Here is a 24,376-nt window from a genome sequence, read left to right on the forward strand (position 1 = left end):
GGGAAAAACAAACCGTATTCAGATCTATACCTCATTATTCTAATGATTGCCCTTGAGCTTTGTTGATGGTGATTGCTAATCGAACATTCCCTGTGTCCCCGTCGTCATTTATATATCCCCCTGTGCCCCCCGTCCCCGTTGTAGTTGTGTCCCTGTGTCCCAGTTTGTAATATCTCTTTGAGTGTCCCGGTAGTCATTTATATTCCCTGTGTCCCGGTGTCCCGGTCGTCATTTGTGTCCCGGTGTCCCGGTCTGTAATTTCTCTTCGAACAATCCCTGTGTCCCGGTCGTCATTTATATATCCCCCCTGTGCCCCCGGCGTCCCCGTTGTAGTTGTGTCCCGGTCGTCATTTATATTCCCTGTGTCCCGGTCGTGATTTGTGTCCCGGTGTCCCAGTCTGTAATTTCTCTTTGAGTGTCCCGGTCGTCATTTATATTCCCTGTGTCCCGGTGTCCCGGTCTGTAATTTCATCAGTTGACAAACATGACGTCAGTCGACAAACAACTTCATGACGACATACAGCTCAATCCTTATAATGATGTCAGTCGACAAACATGACGTCAGTCGACACACAAACATGACGTCAGTCGACACACAAACATGACGTCACTCGACAGACAGACAACTTATTTTTATATATATAGAGATACTAGCTGTTGGTGGGGGCCTTTCGCGCCCCCCCCCCCCACCAAGCCCCCCCGCGCGCGTAAGTCGTTACGCGCCATACTAGTAACGCGCCATTGTAGTTGTGTCCCTATGTCCCACCTGTGAATATAGATAGATATATATATACATATGTTTTTAACTACGTAAAACTTGCAAATATACAACATTCCTTGCTGTCCCATTGTGTGTGCATATAAATAGATTGTCAGGTTTACCGACTCTTGAACATGCAACATATAATGGTCCATGGGAAAACAATCCGTATTCAGATCTATACCTCATGATTCTAATGATTGCCCTTGAGCTTTGTTGATGGTAATTGCTAATCTACCATTCCCTGAGTCGCCGTCGTCATTTATATATCCCCCTGTGCCCCCGGCGTCCCCGTTGTAGTTGTGTCCCTGTGTCCCGGTCGTCATTTATATTCCCTGTGTCCCGGTCGTCATTTGTGTCCCGGTGTCCCAGTCTGTGATTTATCTTTGAGTGTTCCGGGCGTCATTTATATTCCTTGTGTCCCGGTGTCCCGGTCGTCATTTGTGTCCCGGTGTCCCGGTCTGTATATACATTCGTTTTTGAATTGGTCTTTTTTTTAGTTTTTTTTTTTAGCTTTTTAGTTTTTTTAGTTATACCTCATGATTCTAATGATTGCCCTTGAGCTTTGTTGATGGTGATTGCTAATCGAACATTCCCTGTGTCCCCGTCGTCTTTTATATATCCCCCTGTGCCCCCCGGCGTCCCCGTTGTAGTTGTGTCCCTGTGTCCCGGTCGTCATTCATATTCCCTGTGTCCCGGTCGTCATTTGTATCCCGGTGTCCCGGTCTGTATATACATTCGTTTTTGAAATGGTATATGATGAAATAAATTTTTGTATTTTTCCCCTTTTTTTCTTTTTAGTTTTTTTTGGTTTTTACTTTTTTTAGTTTTTTAGTTTTTTTTTCTTTTTAGTTTTTTTTTCTTTTTATTTTTTTAGTTTTGTTTTTTTCCTTTATTTTTCATTTTTTTTTCCTTTTTTATTTTTTTCTCTTTTTTAGTTTTTTTTTAGTTTTTTAGCTTTTTTAGTTTTTTTATTAGTTTTTAGTTTTTTTTCTTTTTAGTTTTTTTGTAGTTTTTACCTTTTTTTTAGTTTTTTAGTTTTTTTTACTTATGTCCTGGTCGTCGTTTATACTCCCTGTGTCCCGGTCGTCATTTGTGTCCCTGTGCTTTGTTGATGGTGATTGCTAATCGAACATTCCTTGTGTCCCGGTCGCTTTCTCTTTGAGTGTCCCGGTCGTCATTTATATTCCCTATGTGCCGGTGTCCCAGTCGTCATTTGTGTCCCGATGTCCCGGTCTGTAATTTCGTCAGTCGAAAACATGACAACAGTCGACACACGAACATGACGTCACTCGACAGACACACACACACACAGACAACTTATTTTTATAATATATAGATGTGCCGGTGTCCCGGTCGTCATTTGTGTCCCGATGTCCCGGTCTGTAATTTCGTCGGTCGAAAACATGACGTCAGTCAACATACAAACATGACGTCACCCGACAGACCCACACACACACAGACAACTTATATATATATATATATATATATATATATATATATATATATATATATATATATATATATATATATATATATATATATATATATAAAGGAGTCTACTTTATTTACTGATCTACTTAACTAATTTAGTCTATTCAATCTATTAGTCTATTTAGTTTTGTTTTCTATATTTTTATTTTGTTTATATTTTCTTTTCTTCTCCTTTTTGGTCTTCTCTCTGTGATCAAGTGATTATTTTAATTTTTTCCTTCTCTGAGTAAGTGTCTCGTTTATCTTCCCCCTTCCTTAAAGGCCAGAGAGTCTTTGGGGGAATAATAAAATGTAATATTGTATATGTGTATTTCATGATGAATAAATCTTGCTTTTTTTTCTTTTTTTGTTTTACTGCGTGTGTAACTGCAAAGAACAGACGAACCCAAAATGTGCTCTCGAATTTCAATTCAGGACTTCCAATTGGCATAACCAATTGACGAAGGCCGGAAATATTCTACTCACAACGAGAAACTGCAAGCTTTTGGAGTTACCACTATAGGTGACGTCTAGATACTTGAAATTCGATCTAGTAAAACCTTTAGATCCCCTTGGTTCACACTGATGCGAAGTTTCAACGCAAAACGATTCACGGATACAGAAACAGTTCATTGTGGACGTTGAAGCGTGAAAACTATTATGAGATGTTCAAACAGCATAGGCACAGGAATAGGCTAAATCATGCTCTAGAAGACGAAAAACTTCGCCAAATTAATAATGTAATTTTTATCTTCTATGTTCATTCCTTACAAATGTCCTCCATGGCCTTGAAAGTTAAAATTTTTGATAGCTCATGTCCATTGTCATGTGGTAGTGGGCGACCTCTGATAAACACGAGTAGTTTCTCAGGTATTTGTGTGGTATGGTTCTGAAAAGCATTTAATTCAAAATAGCAGATGCAATTTTAAAAAAAGTTGGAGCTTGGGATGTACCCAGGTGGGCTAGGGATTTCAAGCCCTCTATTCCCAAGGTACTCCAAAATTACATTAAAGTGTACTAAACACAGCAAACAATTATTTATTTGGCTTAAATTCTTAAGTCAGGAAAACTTCTCAAATGTAAGTGGAAACTGTTTCATCCTGGAACAAATTCAGATAGTAATATATATTTTTTTCACTCTATCTTTCCAAATAGCCAAGAATGGGCGGTTGTAGAAAATTTAGAAAGCTTCACAGGGGTAGCTCGAAGTACTCAGACTAGGAGGGGGGTAGCACCCAGACAACGGCACACTAGAAAAATTTTAACGCAGACTTTGAACCATTATCACGCAAAAACCTGCATAAAAAAAACGACGAAATTTGACGGATTCTGCAGAAACACCCGTTTTTACGCAAAAATGTATCAGTGTCAAGCGAGGGTTTGTCTAAAAGTTTAGTCTATAACTTCACACTTGTAGCCTGAATAGTATATAACCTGTTAGTCTATAAGTATAATGAAAAAAGAAATCACCAGTGCAACAGCACAAACACAGAAACAAACACACACCATAAAACAAACATTAAAATATAAACTATAAAAAATAATATTAAATAATAGAAAATATATAAAATATAATAAACAATATATAAAAGATAATATAAAAAATTAACCATATAAACAAAAAAGAAAGACAGAAGGAGAAAGAAAGACTGTTTTCCTACTTTAGTAATTAATATAGATCAGCACTTGAACAAGGGCTTAACCCTACTCATTCATCCAATTACATAGGTCAAAAAGCATAGCCATACACTATCAACCGTGTATAACCTGAAACTTCACACTTATTTTTCTTTCAGATTGGTGGGGGAGATGAGCTTGGCTTTGATATCAGTGGTGGCAAATCGTCGCCTTTATTCGCCAAAGACACAAGTATTTACATTGGATCAGTCACCAAAGGTAGTCAAGTTGATGGTAAACTCCGTATAAATGACTGCATCCTCAAGGTTGGCAATTTAGACTGTCAAAATGTTGACAGAAGAACTGTTTTAGAAACATTATACAACACAGAAGGTCCAATTACGTTGCTCATACGTAGAAGAAGAAGAAGCAATATTAAAGGGGTCTATACAGCTCAAGTGGCAGTTGGAGCAGGTCAAGATCATGGACTGTTTTTGGATTCTGGAGTGTTTATTAGTCGTGTTGCAATTGAATCTCCGTTTGCAAGAGAAGCTGATGTTTGCTCGGGTGATAAGGTGTTGAGTCTAAATGGGAAAGAATATTTGAGAAATTCTCAGGTTGGTATTGCTTTGAGATCACCAAATTTTAATCTTTAGTCTTGGAAATCATTATGCTAGAATGAAAATTTATTGGCAACATGTGAAATTGAATATATCTAAGTGCACTCAGCGTTTTCCAAGATTTCAGGTTTCCCCTCCAACTCCCCCCAATGTCACCGGATCTTTTAAAATTTTAAATATGAACTCTGAGACACAATATCCTTCTAGATATGAAATTTTATTAAGATCCAATCACCTGTTCGTACGTTAAAAATACCTCATTTTTCTAATTTTTCCGAATTAACCGGCCTGATGTAACCAGACTGGTGTTTATATGGCCTCGTTCTTGGACAAACTAACTATTCTTGGACACGAAATCGGAAATCACTTATTTCCTTTTCATTAGTTGATTTATCTCATTTGTATAATATCTGATATACTTAAAATATATATTAGATATTCAAAATATATTAAATATATTGAACTATATTTAGAATAAAGTAAAAATATCTGATTTCCTTTCATAGTGACTGTGTGACAAAATTCGCTGGGGTTTGTTTTTGTTCGTTACTGTCAGCTCTTACTAAAAAACTTTTATATTTTCAGTAGTAAATTGATTTTTACTATATTTGGCTAGTTTGAAGCAGCAGGGGCTCAATTTTAGCTATTTGTTTTCGGGACATCCAGGGCCTACAATAGAACAGTATCTAATACGCATCTTTCCATTGGCGTACTTTCTGAGCAGCGAAAAAAAGATATCGGGTGAATTTACTACTTACTACCGGTATACATAATTTACTACCACGATTTACGTGTATTTTCAATACACGAATTTTCTACCGATATACAAAATATCTCTTCGGCCTCCCGCCTCGGGCGAGTAGCCTCCCGCCTCTTGGGTCACTGATATACGTTATTATAGATCCTAATGTTGCCATCAGCAGATGAATTGAAGTTTATAATAAACGAATTATCGGACACCGTTTAGAGCAATAAATGTTTAACGTTTTAATTTATGTAATATTGTGCTTGTATTACGCTATTAATTTTGTTTTTGTCATTTCCCATTCTTCTTTTTTTGTATTAAGTTTCTTTGTCATTGTATTTACAATGGGTCATAAGTAAATTCAATTCAGAGTTATACAAATATTAAAATAAGCTAAACTGTATAACGTATGGGGACTACCAAATTTTCTATACCTTGCGCCTTTTTGATGTACCCTCTCAGTAAAGGAAGCAAAGCAACTCTGTTGAATTTACTACCGGTATGCAGAGTATCTTTTCGGCCTCCCACTTTGGACAAGTAATTCTTTGACCCCTAGGAGACAGAGTATTGTAGACCCTAATGCTGTCATCAGCTGATGCATTGAACCTTGTAATAAAGGAATTGACGGACACCCATGGGGTTGCATTTTAGAGCAATAAATGTATCGTAATTTTATTTGTGTCATTATTTTGCTTACATTATTTTATGAATTTTGATTTTGTTTATTTTTTGTTTTCTATTTTTCTCTCTTTTTTATATTATAATCTGTTGTTGAATTTAAAACAGGTCAAAAATAAATACCATTCAAATAAAATGAGAGAAAGGGAGCGGACAAATAGAGCTTGCTTCGTTTAGTGGAGTGAGTTCTTCATCTAAGGTTTTTAAGAAAATGTCTTATAGCGCCTTTTGTTTTCTGCAGCCATCTTTTTTTTCTTCTTTTTTGCCTAGGCATTTGCAAACTCAAAAAAATTCAAAGATTCCAAAAGTAAGCGAATTATACGACAAAAGACAACTATTTGGAGAAGTATGCACCCACAACTCCTCCTCCCCCCCCCCCCTAACCGCTTACGTGTCTGAGGCTGGGCTGTTTTGCATATGACATTTAATTTACTGCATTTCTTTTAGTATGAAGATGTCAATAAGTCTTAAAGTGATAAAAATGAGTTTTGTAGCTTGTGCACATATTGGTACAGAGGGGGGAGGGAGGTAATTGGGAAACAATATAAGATTGACTAAAATTATCTGACTCCATGGAAGAACCCTCCCCCCTTCTTCGAAGTTCGCAGCCAGAACTCCTCCCCCCCCCCTAAACGCTTACGTGTCTGTGGCTAGACTGTCTTGCATATGACATTTAATTTACTGCATTTCATTCTTTATGAAGATGTCAATCATTCTTAAAATGATAAAAATCCTCTGTAGTTTGTGGACATTTTGGTACAAAAGACGGAGGTGGGTAATTTGGAAACCATACAAGATTGGCAAAAATTATCCTAGACCCTGGAAGAACCCTCTTTCGACGTTCATAACAAATTTTACAATCATTTTTAACAAAAAGGACGGGTGTCGTAATCTTTTGTTGATAATTAAAGTATAGCTCCTCAGATTAAAAACATTGTGTGTTCGAACGTAAAAGTGATTAAGGTTCACCTGTAGCATTTTTGTTTCTATGCTACCCGGTAGAATAGCATACATCTTAGTACCTAGAGGTTTAATAACTCTCTAGTCATATAAAATATGGATGCCTCTGTCCAAAAAGAGGGCTTTTTTCAAAAATTAGACTTAAACTTAGGACATTCCGGTGTTTATGTTACCCGATGGAATGATATACATATTCTAGCCATTTAAATAATTTGATATCGCATCTTGTTTCTGACACAAAACGTAAGAAATTTGGAATCTCCTTTTAGAGTATATTTGTGTCGAAAACATTTTCCTTGACGAGCCAGTTTAGGTACTATATGTTCAGTTTGGGCTCAAAATATTGGAGCGTCTTAAATACTGGGCCCAAACCCCAGAGACTATGGCTGCATAGCCACTGTTAAACATCAAACCTTGTGAAATATAATGAAGGGCTTCCGACATAATGACAAATTTCGAAAATTTACTATGATTCTTTAAGAACAAACAACAAAGAGAGATAATACTAAAAAAAAAAAAAAATCAAACGAGACTTCGACCAGTAGAGAGACAAGAGATGAAAGACTAAAACAACGTGGATATTTTGCATGTATGTAAACTAGGCGTCCTCAGCACAAGATAAAAAGAAAAAAAAACTAAGTAAATACAAATAAAACCACCACCAGTAATAATAAATATTTATTATTATTGAAGCTGATTTTATTTGTCTTTAGTTTAGTGTTTTTTCTTTTTATCATATGCTGAGGACGCCTAGTTTACATACAGGCGATATATCCGCGTAGTTTTAGTCTTTCATCTCTTTTCTCTCTACTGGCCGCACCCTCGTTTGATGTTTTTTGTTGTTGTTGAGTTTTATCTCTCTTTGCTGTTTGTTGTCATGGATGGCCAGTTCGGCTTAAGAACTTTCATGTGATTCTTTAGTTTTAAGCCTGTGAAAACAGCTATTGTTTCCTTATAAGAACCTGAATTTCTTGCTGGTAGTTTCTAAATTGACAATTTGGTTACGATATTGGCCAGTTTTCCCTTAAATCAACATGCTAAAAGTTTTTAGTCCAACGCAACCGGTTCTGATACGCCGCTGAATAATCCGATTATAATCAGAACGCCTAGGTCCAATTTTACTATCATACTTACAGTAATGTCAAGTTTCGTTAGATTTGTCTTATGGCTTAGTGTATTAAAAATTAATACGCGTCTTTAAGTTAGTACGTTGGGTAGCATTAGTTTTTGGTCGCGGATAGCATTTTTATGACTTGAGACTTGAGATAACGTCATCGTGAATTCACGTTGGCATCGTGAGGTTGGATTTCACTATCATAATTAAGATAATGTCAAGTTTCGTCAAATTTGTCTGATGGCTTAGTGTATTAAAAATTAATGCACGTCTTAAAGTTAGTACGTTGGGTAGCATTAGTTTTTGGTCGTGATTATACATCCCTTTGTGTCTACGGATAGTATGTTTATGACTTGAGACAATGTCATCATGAATTCACGTTGGCGTTGTGAGGCTGGGCTCGTGTCACTGAAAGCATTTCCACAAATAACGTACGTACGCTTATAAACGAAACAGAAATAAGTTTTTTTAGGAATCATCTCTCCTTGCATTTATTTTAGTACTCTTGGATGTTAATAAACCCAGTGTGTGCTAAAATTTAGGCCTAATACATGTATTTAAATTGGACTTTCGCAACAGATTTGTAGATGCTTCTGAATCTTATATCTCCCATCAGATCCGTCGTGTATCAAATTGTGTATATATCTTTGGCAAATTGTAAATTCCATGAATCTCCATGACTGTACTTCGTAATCCAAAAGGTTGCAATACTATAGAAGCAAAATATTGTTATTTAAGCGATGTTCATGCGATTTTTTCGTTTTGGGTACAAAACACATTGTTAGCCATCACAGCCTTTATATTTATTTTGTCGTTAACAAATAGTTATATCCCTATAGCTAATTACTTTCTTCCGGAGTTTATCGACTTCCGGATAATTACTATCCGGAGTTTATCGGCGTGACTTTACTGACGATCTTTGATGCTATTAGTCAAGTTTGATCTTTTTCTTTTTTTAGGAAGCCCTAAGGATTTTGGAAGAAGTCTCAAACAGTGGGGGCCTAGTCACGTTGACTGTGATGCGTAGTGCTATATGTAGTCATTCAGCACAATCTCCACGGTTGTCATCTCCAGCAAGTACAAACACTAGTGCTCCGATGAGTGCTAGTTCGAGCTTTCATAATATGGTGGAAGAAGCTAGTGTACCTAAGTGTGAAAAATGTCATCACCACTCAAAGTCACAATCACATATGCAAGTAAAAGACAAGAAAAGTTCTGGCGGGCTAAATAAGCTTTTCAACTTGTCACCGCATTCGGGAGATCGGAGACACTCAAGCAATGAAAAAGTGTATAAAGTGAATAATAGGTCATCTGCCACCTCTAATTCTGGTCTTGGCCCGTTTGAAATTATTCGTGATAGGATTGTACGAAGTCGAAGACACAGTAAGGAACGTGCATCCGGGCGTGAAGATTCGCAAGAATGTGTTCGCAATCAAAATATTTCACCTAACTCTTTTAATGATAAAGAAGAATCTACAGTGGCTGTATTTGATTTTTTGAACGACTACGGAAGTAAGAATGACAAATCCAGACAGTCTAGTAATGAAAGTAAAAAATGGGACAAGCAGCAAGTGATCAGCTCCGGAGGTACTTGGCCTCGTTGTAGAGCTGTGGCTGCACACTCAGATCCACAGAATGAGCAAATGTTTCCTGTGCAGAAGCATCGAGACAGACCTACGTTGTCGGTTTTTACTGGTTTTGCAGACGTGGAAGATCAACATCGTTCTTCAATGATCGACTATGAAAACTGGCAGTGTAATCAATTCAGACAAGCTTCGTTGTTTCGGCCTATTGTAAGTGGAGCTAACGTTGCTGATCGCTATGCCACTCTGCCAAGCAACCCACGTAAAGGGAACGAATATGAAAACATCGAGCACTTGAATCGGCTGAGGACACCTCTTACCCCCTCAGATACGAGTATTGACTTCTCTGTGAAATCAGGCAATGTAGGTAACACCCTTGATTATTATGTGAAGAAAAAGGGAGCTAGCAAGTTTTCTCAGAGTGATTGTGAAAGTGAAAGTAACATAAGCACATCTGAACTTAATTCAGTGCATGTCACATCTTCATCTGGGTGTACACATTCTTTAGGAAGTAATACGTCACTAACTGCACAGATGAATAATCTGAGGATACATACCCAATTATATGGTAGCCCTTCTGCACTACCTGGAATGTCTCAGCCATCGTTTCACCCTTATACGTCACCCTATTCAACTACCCATTCTCACATGCACACCTCTAACTTACCCTCAGTTTCACTACCCCTTGCACTTACCACTCGGTATGCACCTTCACCTTTAGGCAAGCCAATGAGTTCGACCTTGTCGTCACCAACCTCTCTACTTAGACGGGATGTGAATTCGCGTGGGCAGTCTGATGCATGCTCGGATGGTTTTGGGTCAGTGAATCAAAGTCCGGTGTCGCAGGTAATGCATGTTGGGAATTTCGGCCAACCAAAATCAGAACACATTAAGTACGAAAAAAAAGTTTTTAGTCATTGTAGCTACTATGTTTTATGAGAAATAACGAGATGCCTAATCTTAAAGGAAATATTATAATTTTTCTATACTATAAATACTATGGTATAGTATATGGTATATAGTATACTATATACTATATGGTATACTATAATACTATATAGTATACTATAAAATACTATGTTTTTTCTACAAGAATATGTTCAATTCAACTCATATCCAAAACCTTTCTATGGAATCTAAAACGATCTAAAAAAAAATATTTTTTATAGCCTGAAAGATAATACAGCCATTGTTTGTTGCTTCCTTCATATGTATTTTAAATAGGAAGTAAATTTAAAATAAGTTTTCTACTTTATTTTCGAGTACTCTGTATTTCATGTAAAAACAATCATACAGTTATGACATCTGTAAACTTCAGAAATAAGACCAGATGTAGTCTTCTTCGTAATTGACACATTCAAATTACCGTCTTCATAAATTATAATCCTACTGACGTATGACGAAATATTTGACAATTTTGCTACAATTAAAGATAAATTGTTGTAGGATTCCACCTGAGAAGGGGTTAATTTTACTGCCATTATGTTTTATTATTATTTTTTATTTAATTTAATAATCGCTCTTAACTAAAAACACAAGGTTCAATCAATTCAGATATTCATCCTGGTTTTTCACGGATTTGTTCACGTCTATACCCATGGACGTAAAGTTTACGGTTTTAACCATTGTTATTAAAAACTATGCTCCTGTCGCTCTTTTTTTTTTTTTTTTTTTTTTTTTTTTTTACCGCCCTCCCCAAAACAAATTCCTGCGCGCCGGATATATTTTTCTACTTTTTTCTAAATTTTTTTTCTAATATTATATATTTATATTTTTGGAACCTTCATTGAAAGACATATTTTTAATTAATATATTTTTCTAATATTATTTTTTTTATATTTTTATATATATATTTTTCTAATATTTTATATTTTATTTTCCAGTTTTGGAATTTTATCTATATAAATTCTATTTGGATATATTTTTCTAATATTTTTCCAGTTTCGGAATTTTATATTTAAGCTTCAAATGACGGCTGTATATTTTCTCACCGCATAATAAAGAGTCAGAAGACATTTCTAACGGTTAGCTATTTTATCAAGTAATGAACTAAGTCCGACAGAGTATGTACACCAATCGATATAGCTTGGCTAGTAGTATTATGCAGTACATAAAGTGGAGGAAATGTACATAATGTGTGTTGATTTTGGATTATTGATTTGCTTTCTCTCTTCTTATTCTTCTTTTGGTTTAATTCGTCCTTCCTTTCTATTCTTCCTTCCTTTAGTATTCCAGTCAAAATGTGACATGTCAAAAATCTCGAAAACCATGGTTAAACCTCTCCTTTTTAGTATTAATTGATCTTGGAGGGATAAGCACTATGGATTATTGGGAGTGCACTGGTAGGTAACTTGTAAATCCCAAATGGCGACCCTGTATGTCACTACATATTTGAAATTTATGGTAAATAGAAACTGCTTTGGTCGCCGAAATTTGTTTTTGGAAAACACCCCTGTTATGGCCTTGGAATATAATATACTATGGAGTAATTTAAATATTTGCAAATACTAGGAACTAATTTCCAATAGATTAGTAATTGGGAAAAAGTGGACGTAAACTTCAGAAGCCAAAAAGTGAGTTGAACGTACATTTAATCATAGTAGACAAACTATTACGTTTTCAAAACTCTAACTTCCCGTTTCTCAGAGAGTATATTCTTCCCTTGGGGAGTGGGAGGGATTTTAAAATCACAAATGCCACCCCTGTTAATTGTAACTGTTATTTTAAAATGTATTTCAGGTTCAGGTTCTTTTTATTTTTTACAATAATTATAACATAAGTGTGACCTACTTCCCGCAGAGAGTTTAGCTCGAATGGCACGGGGGTTATAAATGAAAACAACAACTTTCTTCCAAAAAAGAAAGAAAAAAGAAAAAAAATAATAATAATAATAAATAATATTACTAATAGTAATAATATTACTTGCCAGTTCAAACTCACAGTCAAACAACAACCATAAAAAGGAAAAAACAGACAACATTAGTACTAACAAGAAACATTAATAAGTTTTGCTTAAAACTATTTTTAGAAAGATTATGTGTAGAACTTACGTTCAACTTATTTGTATTTAAGGGACAAAATGAAACTATTTAAGCCTTTAGGCGAAAATGGCTTGGATTTCTTAGAAAATATCCTAATAAAAATCACTTATGTTTCTTTGTAGTTAGTTTCTAAAAGTTTAACACTTTATAGAAGGTGTCAGGTGAAGTTTCAATGCTCTTTTGATCTCGGTAACTTTGTGTGGAATCTGTAGGCTACTTAATTGATTGAATCTGTCCTTGATGCTTTTCGACTTTTCAACTTAGATAATGTCTAGGCTCCAAACTTGAGGAGGGGGTTATATTTCAAATTTCAAAGACACCCCGTGTTCTCTCTCGGAAGTACTTGTGACGTAAACCCTATAACCTGGAATGTAATTAGTTTATTGGACAATTTTTTGTTGCATTGAGAAGGGGAGAGGGCAGAAATCACTGTAAAACAAAAAGGCGGTTTTCCTGGAAAATATTGTAAAATTTCAGACCCATCTTAAAAATTTGGTGGAAGCATGAATCCGAAGCTCTCCCCCTTTCCCTCCCTGTGGTCCATTAGAATAGCTAATTGGATGCCTTGAAAGCTTTTGTGGTTAACATTTTCTTATGAATAGCCTGTTCTTTAAAGCTCTGAGGTAAAACAAGTAATAAAGTTAAAATATAAAGGAAAATGAGATAATAAATGAGTAAAGTATAAGAAAACATTTACAAGTAAGGGGAAATATTATTCAGTGATATTAAAACCCTCTACACTCTCCTCTCTTCAACTCTGATAATCCGACAGGACATGTTTTCAAGATTAAATGATCGGTAGAATATAAGAATCGATGCGGATAAAGCACTACAGAGATTAAATGATAACGAAATGTTTAATTTAATTAAAGGAACATGGGAACTTTTTAGGGGGGGGGGGTAATTCAGATAAACGTAAAACAGACACGTACGCAGGAATTTTTTTTTGGGGGGGGGCAAAACCTTCGAAACAGCAGATATAAAGTGGCACTTTTTTATTTAGTAATGCAAAAACCACCTATATCGGAAAATACAGATTAACTTTAATCTGTACTATTGTAGCGGATGGGGGGAAGAAGACTGAAGCCTCAAAAGTACGTTTTAGGCTCAGGTTATGTTCAAAACGATTTAGAACCAGTTATTAATCTATTATATGCCACTGAAAGAGAAATTTTAGGGTTAACAGTGCAATATGGGTGCTGCAGGGGGTAGTTCTTCTATTGCAAAAACGTAGATTTTAATGAAAAAGGATAGTTTCCCAAATTGATCCATTAAAAGCTGTACTTTGTCCTGAAAAGGGGGGATAAACGCCCTAATATCAAGGATAATTCTATTTTGCTGTGGAAAGCAAACTCTCTTTACAAAAAATAAATAACAGTACAATTGCTAATTACTTCAAAGAGGGTAAAAAGTTAGACAAAAAATGGATTAATAATTGGGCAGTGATAATTGCATGCTGTAAAATCCCCCAAAATAGGCTTCACACATGTATCTAGATTCTTAATAAATGTCCTATTTTTGCCGGAAATCCCAAGGAACCATGGGGAAATTAAACATTTCGAGAAATTTCGGGGGGGGGGGAGGCCCCCCCTGCGTATGTGCCAGACGTAAGAAATAGCAGGAAAATTTGCAACCCTCTCAACATTTTCGTTGGAAAAAGACCAAAAATTCCTCCTTAGTGTGAACATGCTTCATGATGTTAACATTCTTTAAAACTGAAAACTGCTCATAGAACAACCATTTAATAGTGTGTTAGTTTTTTTAGGGGGGGGGGGATAAATTTCTCATGACCTTTAATTTTGAACACGAACTTCAAATATGAACATGTGACGGTTAAATATAACGGTTAAGGTTAAATATACCCGAGACGGTTGTATTAATATACCATGACGGCTAAATTCTAAACGTGGCGGTTAAATATACCCCAGCACAAGAAAACGAGTGAAAGAGAATAATGTAATGAGAAATTTTGTCTTTTATTAGAGGCAGGTATCTTTATAATTTAGGTACCTATTTTTGCAGTGTTTTCCGACCCTTCCCCCTGCTTGCATTGAATAAACACAATTTGTCTAATGAGGTCTAATTAAATTACTTCAGTGGGTTCACGTCCCAATTGCCTCCCAGAGGGGGCATGGGGATATAGCATAGCATAGCTGCCATCCAACTTATCTTGGGGGATGTAATCCGGAAATATAACAGAAGGGGTTGTCGCAAATTTCACGTTATTCTTTTTAATAGTACTTTTTGATTAAAATATTTTTTTTATTTTTAGTTAGAAAAATTTTGTCCATTGAATTTATGCATTAAGGTGTAAGCTCCGGACGAATTAAATGTATCTATTTATTACAATTAAATATTTGAAACTACTTTTTTCCATGGAAAGTAAAGAGCGAATCAAATATTGAAAGTAAAGAGTGGCTTTTGCCAATGTTACCGAGATTCTAAAAAAAGGAATTTGACAACGATATGTAAATCAAGAGAATCTGTCTTTCAATGAAGGTTCCACAAATGTAAGTCCAACAAGTTTGACGTTACATATCTGAAGTTGTTTGTGCAAATAAATTTGCATAATATTAGAAACAGGGGGAAGAAAACCCCAAAAGATGGCCAATCTTGGGGAAAAACGTTTTTATGGCACTTGGTATCTACCAAGTGACAAATAGCGATCGCGAATTCTGTCGGTCTGTCTGTCTGTCCCAGTTTTGGCACTTCCAGGTAAGCTAGGGCGGTGAAATTTGGCAGGCGTATCAAGAACCAGACCAGATTAAATTAAAAATTGTCGTTTCCCCGATTTGATTATCTGGGGGGGGGACGGTTAAATCGGAAACATTAGAAAAATGAGGTATTTTTAACTTACGAACGGGTGATCGGATCTTAACGAAATTTGATGTTTGGAAGGATATCGTGTCTCAGAGCTCTTATTTTAAATCCCCACCGGATCTGGTGACATTGGGAGAGTTGGGGGGAGGGGTAACCAAAGATCTTGGAAAACGCTTAGAGTGGAGGGATCAGGATGAAACTTGGTGGGGAAAACGAGCACAAGTCCTAGATACGTGATTGATATAACCGGAACGGATCCGCTCTCTTTGGGAGAGTTGGGGGGGGGCTAATTCAAAAAATTAGAAAAAACGGGTTATTTTTAACTTACGAAGGAGTAATCGGATGTTAATGAAATTTGATGTTTGGAAAGATATCTTGTCTCAGAGCTCTTATTTTAAATCCCGACCGGACCTGGTGACATTGGGGAAAGTTGGAGGGAACCTAAAATCTAAGAAAACGGAGTTAAGGGGGAGGGTTAATTCTGAAAAATTAGAAAAAAATAAGTTATTTTTAACTTACGAAGGAGTGATCGGATCATAATGAAATTTGATGTTTGGAAGGAGATCGTGTCTCAGAGCTCTAATTTGAAATCCCGATTGGATCCAGTGACTTCGGGGGGGAGTTGGGGGGGATAACTGGAACGGATCCGCTCTCTTTGGGGGACTTGGGGGGAAGGGTTAATTCTAAAAAATTAGAAAAAATGAGGTACTTTTAACTTACGAAGGAGTGATCGGATCGTAATGAAATTTCATATTTAGAAAGACCTCGTAACTCAGATCTCTTATTTTAAATCCCGACCGGATCCAGTGTCATTGGGAGGGGTGATCGGATATCTTGGAAAAACGCTTAATGCGGAGAGATCAGGATTAAACTTAGTGAGAAGAATAAGCACACAAGTCCAAGATATGGGACTGACATAACTGGACCGGATTCGCTCTCTTTGGTGGAGCTGGGGGGGGGGGTGAGTAATTCAGAAAAATTAGAAAAAAATGAGGTATTTGTAATTTATGAGCGGATGATCAAATCTTAATGAAATTTTATATTTAGAAGGATCTTGTGCTTTAAAACTCTCATTATAAGTCCGGACCAGATCCGTTGACATTGGGGGGGAGCTGGAGGGGGAAACCAGAATTCTTGGAAAACGTGAAAATCGAGGTATCTTACGAATGGGTGATCGGATCTTAATGAAACTTAATATATAGGAGAATCTTATGTCTCAGATGCTCCATTTTCAGTTCAAATCGAATCCGGGGACATAGAGGGTTTTTGGTGGGAACCAGAAATCTTGGAAACCGGAAATCTTGGAAAACGCTTAGAGTAGAGAGATCGGGAGGAAACTTGATGGGAAGAATAAGCACAAGTTATAGATACGAGATTGACATAATTGGAACGGATCCATTCTCTTTTTGGGGAGCTGGGGGTTGTGAATTTGGAAAAATTAGAAAAATTGCGATATTTTTACCTTAAGAACGGGTGACCAGATCTTAATGAAATTTGATATTTAGAAGGAACTCGTGTCTCAGAGCTCTTACTTCATATCCCGACCAGATCTGTTGACATTAAAGGGGTCTGGAGTGGGAAACCGGAAACCTTGGAATACGCTTATAATTGTTGTAGATGCGTGATTGACATAACCGGACTGGATCCGCTCTCTTTGGGGAAGTTAGGGGGTGGGATTCAGTGCTTTGGCGAGTTTGGTGCTTCTGGACGTGCTAGGACGTTGAAAATTGATAGGCGTATCAGGGAGCTGCATAAATTGACTTGATAAAGTCGTTTTCCCTGATTCGACCACCTGAGGGGCTAAAGGGAGAGGAAAAATTAGAAAAATTGAGGTGTTTTAACTTACGAGTGGGTGATCGGATCTGTGTGAATTTTGATATTTAGAAGGACCTCGTGACTCACAGCTCTTATTTTAAATCCCGACCGGCATTAAGCCTCTGATTTTCCTTTTAAAGCAATCTATTGATTCTTAGAATTTCGCTAGAGCTCATACCATATGAGCTCTTGGCTCTTGGCTCTTCCGACCTCGTCACAGGTGCCATATGAGCTCTTAGCTCTTGTTTTTTATGGGTGATCATATTAAATCACTATTCGTGTAATATCAAGGGAGGGGCCATTTAACGTTCGAGTAACCATCTTGTAAAATGTAATATGAGCATTATGAGAAATATGAGTAATATGAGAGATTATATTTCATCAAGTGCTGATTCCTGCTACTTGATGTCACAGAGCATCAATTTTTGGCGTGATTAGGGTCAAAATACAATTTAAGGATTCTGATATAGTTGATAGGCGTAAAACTGTCCAAAGGGTATGTACGTTGCCTCCCCCTCCCCATAGATGGCATAGATGCCCCACTGTAACGTGGTGGCAAATGTGTCTCTTAAAAATGTAAACTATATATAAAAGGTTAATAGTCAAACAGTTCGTAGAAACGAACTGTAGTAAGGAGCGACCCAGCTCAATAGTAACCGAAACTCTAAAAATATGAATTTTTATAACAATAGTTACAACAAAAGAGTCGCATTTTAATGCTGACTTTAAATATATAAGTTTCAATAAGTTTAGACTTACCCATCAAAAGTTACGAGCCTGAGAAAATTTGTCTTATTTTAAAAAAATAGGGGAAAACGCCCCTTAAAAGTCATAGAATCTTAACGAAAATCACACCATCAGATTCAGCATATCAGAGAACCTCTAAGTAGAAGTTTCAAGCTCCTATCTACAAAAATGTGGAATTTTGCAATTTTTGCCCTAAGACAGGTCACGGATGCGTGTTTATTTGTTTTTTGTTGTTTTTTTTTCCAGGGATTATCGCATCGACCCAGTGGTCCTAAAGTGTCGTGAGAGGACTCATTCTAACGGAAAATGAAAGTTCTAGTGTCCTTTTTAAGTGACCAAAAATATTGGAAGGCACCTAGGCCCCCTCCCACGCTAATTATTTTCCCAAAGTCACCAGATCAAAATTCTGAGATAGCCATTTTATTCAGCGTAGTCAAAAAACCTTATAACTATGTCTTTGGGGACGACTTACTCCTCCACGGTCCCCGTGGGAGGGGTCACAAGTTACAAGCTTTGACCAGTGTTTACATATAGTAATGGTTATTGGGAAGTGTACAAACGCTTTTGGGGGATTTTTTTTGGGGGGGGGGGACAGGGAGTAGTGCGAAGGGAACTTTCCATGGATGAATTTCTCATGGGGGAAGAAAATTCCCATGAAAGGGGTGTAGGATTTTTTAGCATTATTTAAAGAACAGTCAAAAAATAAATATGAAAAGTTTTTTTTTCAACTGAAAGTAAGGAGCAACATTAAAACTTAAAACGAACAGAAGTTATTACGCATATAAGGGTTTCACCTCCTTATAATACCTCGCTCCTTACGCTAAAGTAATTTTATTAATTTCAACTATTTATTCTACGGCCTTTGTGATTCAGGGGTCATCTTTAAGGAATTGGGACAATATTTAAGCTTTAGTGTAAAGAGCGAGGTATTGACGAGAGGGTGAACCCCCTCATATACGTAATAAAAACTTACGAATATAGAAGTTCGTTACGTAAGTTAATTCGTAACTTACGTATATATTTACTAATAAAAAAATTCGTAAAAAATTAAAAGTTCTAGTTGCCTTTTTAAATAATCAGAAATTTGCAGGGCAACTAGGCCTATTCCCCCGCTTCTTTTTTCTTAAATTCGCTCGATCAACACTATGAGAAAGCCATTTAGCTATAAAAACAGATTAATATGCAACTTTCGTTTTAATTATTTATTTGCGGAGAGGCAAAATCAAAACAATCTTGCATTCAAAAACTTTCAGAAATTAGATAAAAAAAAAACAATTTTTTTAACTGAAAGTAAGGAGCGATATTGAAACTTAATTTGAACAGAAATTACTCATATATGAAAAGGGATGTTCCCTCTTCAACGCCCCGCTCATTACGCTAAAGTTTTCTACTGTTTTAACTAGTAGAGTTTAGAGAAAGAGTTAACCTGAAAATTATTTTAATATTTTAGATGTATTCCCATTCACCATCGCCGTCTGTTGAAATGGGTTATATATATGGTGGGATGCAACCGAGGAACGTTGTTCCAAATCACTCACACAGTCATCTTTGGTCACGTTCTTCAACTGTTGATCCTCAGTTTCCACATCACGGTCTTAGTGATCCTCTTAACGTGGGCGGATCTACGGAAACTAAAAGAATAAGGTAATGTATTTGTACAGCTAAAGGTCGAATCTGGAATTTTTGGACTTACTAAATATTTGCTTAAAACCGTTTGTGAAGCTGTTCTCATAAGAAGGATCAGCGGTAAAACGTAAGTTCAGCTCACACTTCGATTCTCCTGACCTGCCCCCCCCCCGCTTGAGAACATCTCTACGGGTCTCATATACAGGCCATAGAGCTTTTTGTGGGTTCAGATGTATGAATTGTATATATATATATATATATATATATATATATATATATATATATATATATATATATATATATATATATAACTGTTCCTCTACAATCTGATTTTTGATCTGTTGAACGTATAGGGTAGGTAAAAGATAAAGGGTACGGTACTAGAAGCTTAAAAGTTGAAATCGGCGGTGCTCATCTCCGCTTCAAGGCCCTTCAGCCAGGAAGTACAATGGGGAAGTGAGGGACTGCCGTCCTGTGCTTTCTCACACCCTTCCTGCTTACCTTCCTAAGATGTCTTCAGGTGCTCATTTAGAGCTGGGTTGACTCCGGTTAAACTTATAGTTGCACCACTGACCCCCGTCCCAAACTAAATAACCGGCCACACCAGGAAACGAACCCCCGCCTTCCGGACAAAAGATTCCAAATCCAGCGCACCAACCCCTTGGCTAAGACTGTAATGTATAACACAAAGACTATATGTAGTACTTTATATATAGTACTTTATAGCTGTTTGTCTTGGCCATGGAATCGTTATGTAAACACATATTGCATACATATCCCGACGGGCTTTCTTATTAGTTCCTAAGATGATGAAAATGCTTAGATTATATACACCGAAATCCTGATGTTGATCAATAGTTAGGAAGTACCAACTGGAAGCAATATGATATTATCTTTAATATAATCGAATAAAATTCTGATTTTTTTTTTTTTTTTGGCTTTTAAACGAATTGAAGCGATTGAAGTTTTTTACTGAAATATCTCCTATGTAAAATATCTTTGGGGTAGAACCGGGATAAATCATTTATTCAGAAAGAAGAAGAATAGAAACCAAAATCTTGCTAATTGGTGTTATTCATTACAGCCTTCCCTAAATTTCATTCTAGATCCCTCATTCCCGTAGTGGAGAGGCCCCACCGGTGGGGTGTGACAGTATTTTGGTGGATCATGGACCCTTAAGCCTTAATTTTTAGCCTTGATTTTTTTTAAAAAACTTTCATGCGAATGATGTCACATTCATATGCATTTAAAGAGCAAAAAGGATACATTGATAGAATTGCAATGACGTTATATGTTGTATAAAATGTATTCTATGGAGACAATATTTTTCATTAGTATGAAATATGCCAAAAGGACGACCCAAAAAAAGATACCAAGTTAGTGGCCTTTTACAGGTAAAATTTTGAAAAACAAAATTGAAATATTACGAGAAGAGCATCATGATTTTAAGAATGCTAGGTGTGGCATCGGCCCAAAATCGGTTGGGATCACCGATCAAATGTTTCTTTTTTTCTTTTCCTTTTTTGGGACGGGATTCAAATATTCATTTTGAATCGTTTTGTTTGGCCAACTTGATATTTAAGCTTGGCTCGATTCTGTTGCTCCAATTCACGGAAATATAGGGGTGGGAGAAGTTTTTATAACTGAAGATAATAAAAGATCTTTTCAAAATTTAAGTCATGTTGGGTTTTACTTTTTTATATAAAAATGTTTAAAAATTAGTTAATTTTAATTTTTTGTTTTTATTTTTAAAAAATTTTTGAATTAATTTGATTTAGTTTTTAAATTAATTTTGAAAATCAAAGGGGGAGAATTTTCCCTTCCCCAATTACCGCTCTTGGATTGTCTGTACTAACCTAACGCCAGAGCTAGAGTTGCACAATTGAGGAGTTACTTGAGTCGGTCAATTCAGTGATTAATATTAGACCAGTTTCAAGCAAATTTAATTCAGCTATTGGTTTGACCTCTTGGAAATTTAAATATGGTCTGATACCTGGATTATCATATTCAATGCATCGTAAACAGCTGATCTCTAGATCAAAAGTACCACGCATGCACCCCAGCTTCATCTTCATTTTCAATTGACAATAGAGAGCTCTATTGTCAATTGAAAATTGTCAAATAAAGATGTCAAAGATGTCAAATGTCAATTTATAATGTTAATTTCCCCCTTCTGATTTTTTTTATAGTAATCTTTTTTTTTAACAAAACAAATCGTTATTTTTTATTGTTGATTAGCTCATTACATGAATGCTTAACCTGAAACACAAAACTTTTCTGGAAGAATAAAATTTTCGTTCAAATTAGATTGAGCTCTAATTTTGTACTTGGGTACAGACACAGTTAAAAAAGGACTGGTTTTGTTTGAATTCCTTTCGCTGATACTTTTAATCAGTTTTTGCATCCCAATAATCTGAATTCTGCAATTTCCTTGGGAGTTTTTCCAGTAATCGAGTATTTAGATATTCTTGTGCATATTTGAGGTCACAAGGAAACCAGTGCCAAAGTGCTATCTAAATCCACAGTATCTTAAAGTTAACTGTTCTACTACTACCACTAGCAACTCTTCGCAGCACCGAGCTACCTATCCAAATTCTACTCAAAATTCTACTCAAATAATAGGAACTGCATTTTAAGAACTAAAACCAGAGAGAAAGAAACTACCACTACTACTGCTAAAAACTTACCGCAGCACCAGGCCGCCTGAGGCCAACACAGCTATGTACGCTCTTCTCCATCCTAAACTATTCAAAGCCTCCCTCTTTACACCTCCTAGAAAGTTCTCATTTCTCTTGAATCTTCAAGGACGACCTGCCTTCCGTTTAGCCCTAGACGGTTGGCCAAAAAGGACAATCTTTGGCAATCTGTCATTCTTCATCCGCAAAACGTGTCCTAGCCATCTCAACCTTTCTCTCATTATAGCCCAAGAAAGAGGGATTGATTTACGCTTTTTGTACAGCCTACTTTTTGAAATACGGTCAGTCAGGTGGGTATCCAAAACTAGTCTTTTGGCAGTTTTTCTGGAAAACATCTAGCAAATCTTCGTTCGTTTTTCGGAGCGGTTTCCATTAATTGTTCTCGTCTGGCATAATTGGCGAATAAATTGCTAGAAATAGACAATGGTGATTCTATTACGATTATTTTTATCGTTTCTTATTATTTTTATTATCTATTTACTATTTTTGTATTTATTTTACTACCTTGTTTTGTATTCTTATAATTTATTTTTATCGTCGGTTGTATTTGCCACAAATAGACAATAACTATTGTATTACGATTATTTTATCGTATTGTTATTATTTTTATTTTTTAATCTTTATTTATTATTTTTATTTCATGGCTATTTTTATCTTTTATTATAGTTTTATCGCTTTTATACGTATTTCATTAGTTTTATTATTTATGGTTATTTTCAGGTGTAATTAGCAAATAAATTGCTACAAAAAGACAATAACGATTGTATTAACATTATTTTTTCTGAGAAACTGATTGTGTTTCGGTTGCGATTTAATCGAAGAACGTTGAATTGCTTGTAACGACGCAATTATTCGATCGTACCTCTGGCTAAAGTCAAGTATCGATATTCTTTTTCTGTACCATTTTTTTGCTTCTTCAAATCCAACTTCAATGCCAAACAATTCCGAGCTTCATTTTACCGAATCTTTATCTTAAGAAATTTTACTGCCATCTAGCGCTTCGCATAAAGAAAAGGGAGTAATTTACCCTTGACGAGCTCAGTGCTGCTGGCGTATTAGTGTGGATTTGTCCCCTCCATTTTGTCACTTTAGATCTTTAATATTTTCAGTTAAAATGTTAGATGGCAGTAGAGTTTCTTCAAGCGGAATTCGCTCGAGCTTATTGTCTTATTGTTTGTGTGTGGTAAACTTAATTCTATAGAGTAAATACTGTTTATTCCAGAATGCCATCTAACCAAAGTATGGCAAGTCGAGGCAGTGTTGACAGATGTAGTGAATCACCAGCACCAAATTTAATTGTGGAATATATTGGATCTGATGGCAATCGAACAACAGAAATTCGATCTATGCTGAAGGATTTAACTTGGGCCAAAAAGTAAGTACTAAATTTTGTCTCTACCTATAATTTTATCTGCAGCTTTTTTTCTTTTCATGATTATTTTTCTCATATTGTTCTAATTATTAGTAATCTCATATTGAACAACATATTATCCAAGGAATAAAAATAATGATACTACTTAATCTCAGATCAGTTTGAATACCGTTGGCAACTTTTTTGCCTTAAAACTTGGTAAACTCTAACCCAAAAATTCTAAAAACTTGATAATTCAACTAAATGACTCAGGGGGCTTAATTGACCTAACTTTGGCGTTCGGCAAGAAAAATTCTCTGTTTATTTTGTTTATGAAGATAAAAAACAGATATTTTCCAAAATATGGAAGAGTATTTTTGTTACTGAAAATGGCACAAAACTGTAGTTTTAAATTTTAAGAAACCGATTGCCTCCCACCATCCCATAATTATTGTCTAATTATTGCCAGTCTTCAGAAAAACTATGAATTTCCGTTACCTACAATTTTGACTTACAATTTGGCAGGATGATAATTATAAGCCCAAAAATATAAGTTTAGATGCATTTCGTGCCATCTTGCATCTTGCAATGCCATCTTGTGTTCATTGGGCCTTTAAAAGCCATTCATTGTTCGGGATATAATAAGCCAAAGGGCCAGAAATCAGAGCTTATTGACACCATCTAAAGGGAATTTACTGATTCCTTAATGCTATTTAATTTCATCAACTAA

The 24,376-nt window shown here is 36.0% G+C and overlaps 1 protein-coding gene across 3 annotated transcripts in view; it reads left to right on the forward strand.

The window, feature by feature from the left end:
• LOC136031703 (disks large homolog 5-like) overlaps window positions 1–24,376 on the forward strand; it is a 157,601-nt gene that overhangs the window by 90,006 nt on the left and 43,219 nt on the right. For 2 of the 3 annotated variants that reach the window (XM_065711398.1, XM_065711399.1), the window contains exons 14-17: window positions 4,030–4,467; window positions 8,927–10,396; window positions 19,424–19,617; window positions 23,518–23,670. In XM_065711398.1, coding sequence (XP_065567470.1) covers window positions 4,030–4,467; window positions 8,927–10,396; window positions 19,424–19,617; window positions 23,518–23,670 — 2,255 coding nt within the window. The remainder of the gene's footprint in view (window positions 1–4,029; window positions 4,468–8,926; window positions 10,397–19,423; window positions 19,618–23,517; window positions 23,671–24,376) is intronic. The other variant, XM_065711400.1, reaches the window with a different exon arrangement.

This window comes from Artemia franciscana, chromosome 10 (assembly GCF_032884065.1).
Source record: "Artemia franciscana chromosome 10, ASM3288406v1, whole genome shotgun sequence".
Classification (NCBI taxonomy): domain Eukaryota; kingdom Metazoa; phylum Arthropoda; class Branchiopoda; order Anostraca; family Artemiidae; genus Artemia; species Artemia franciscana.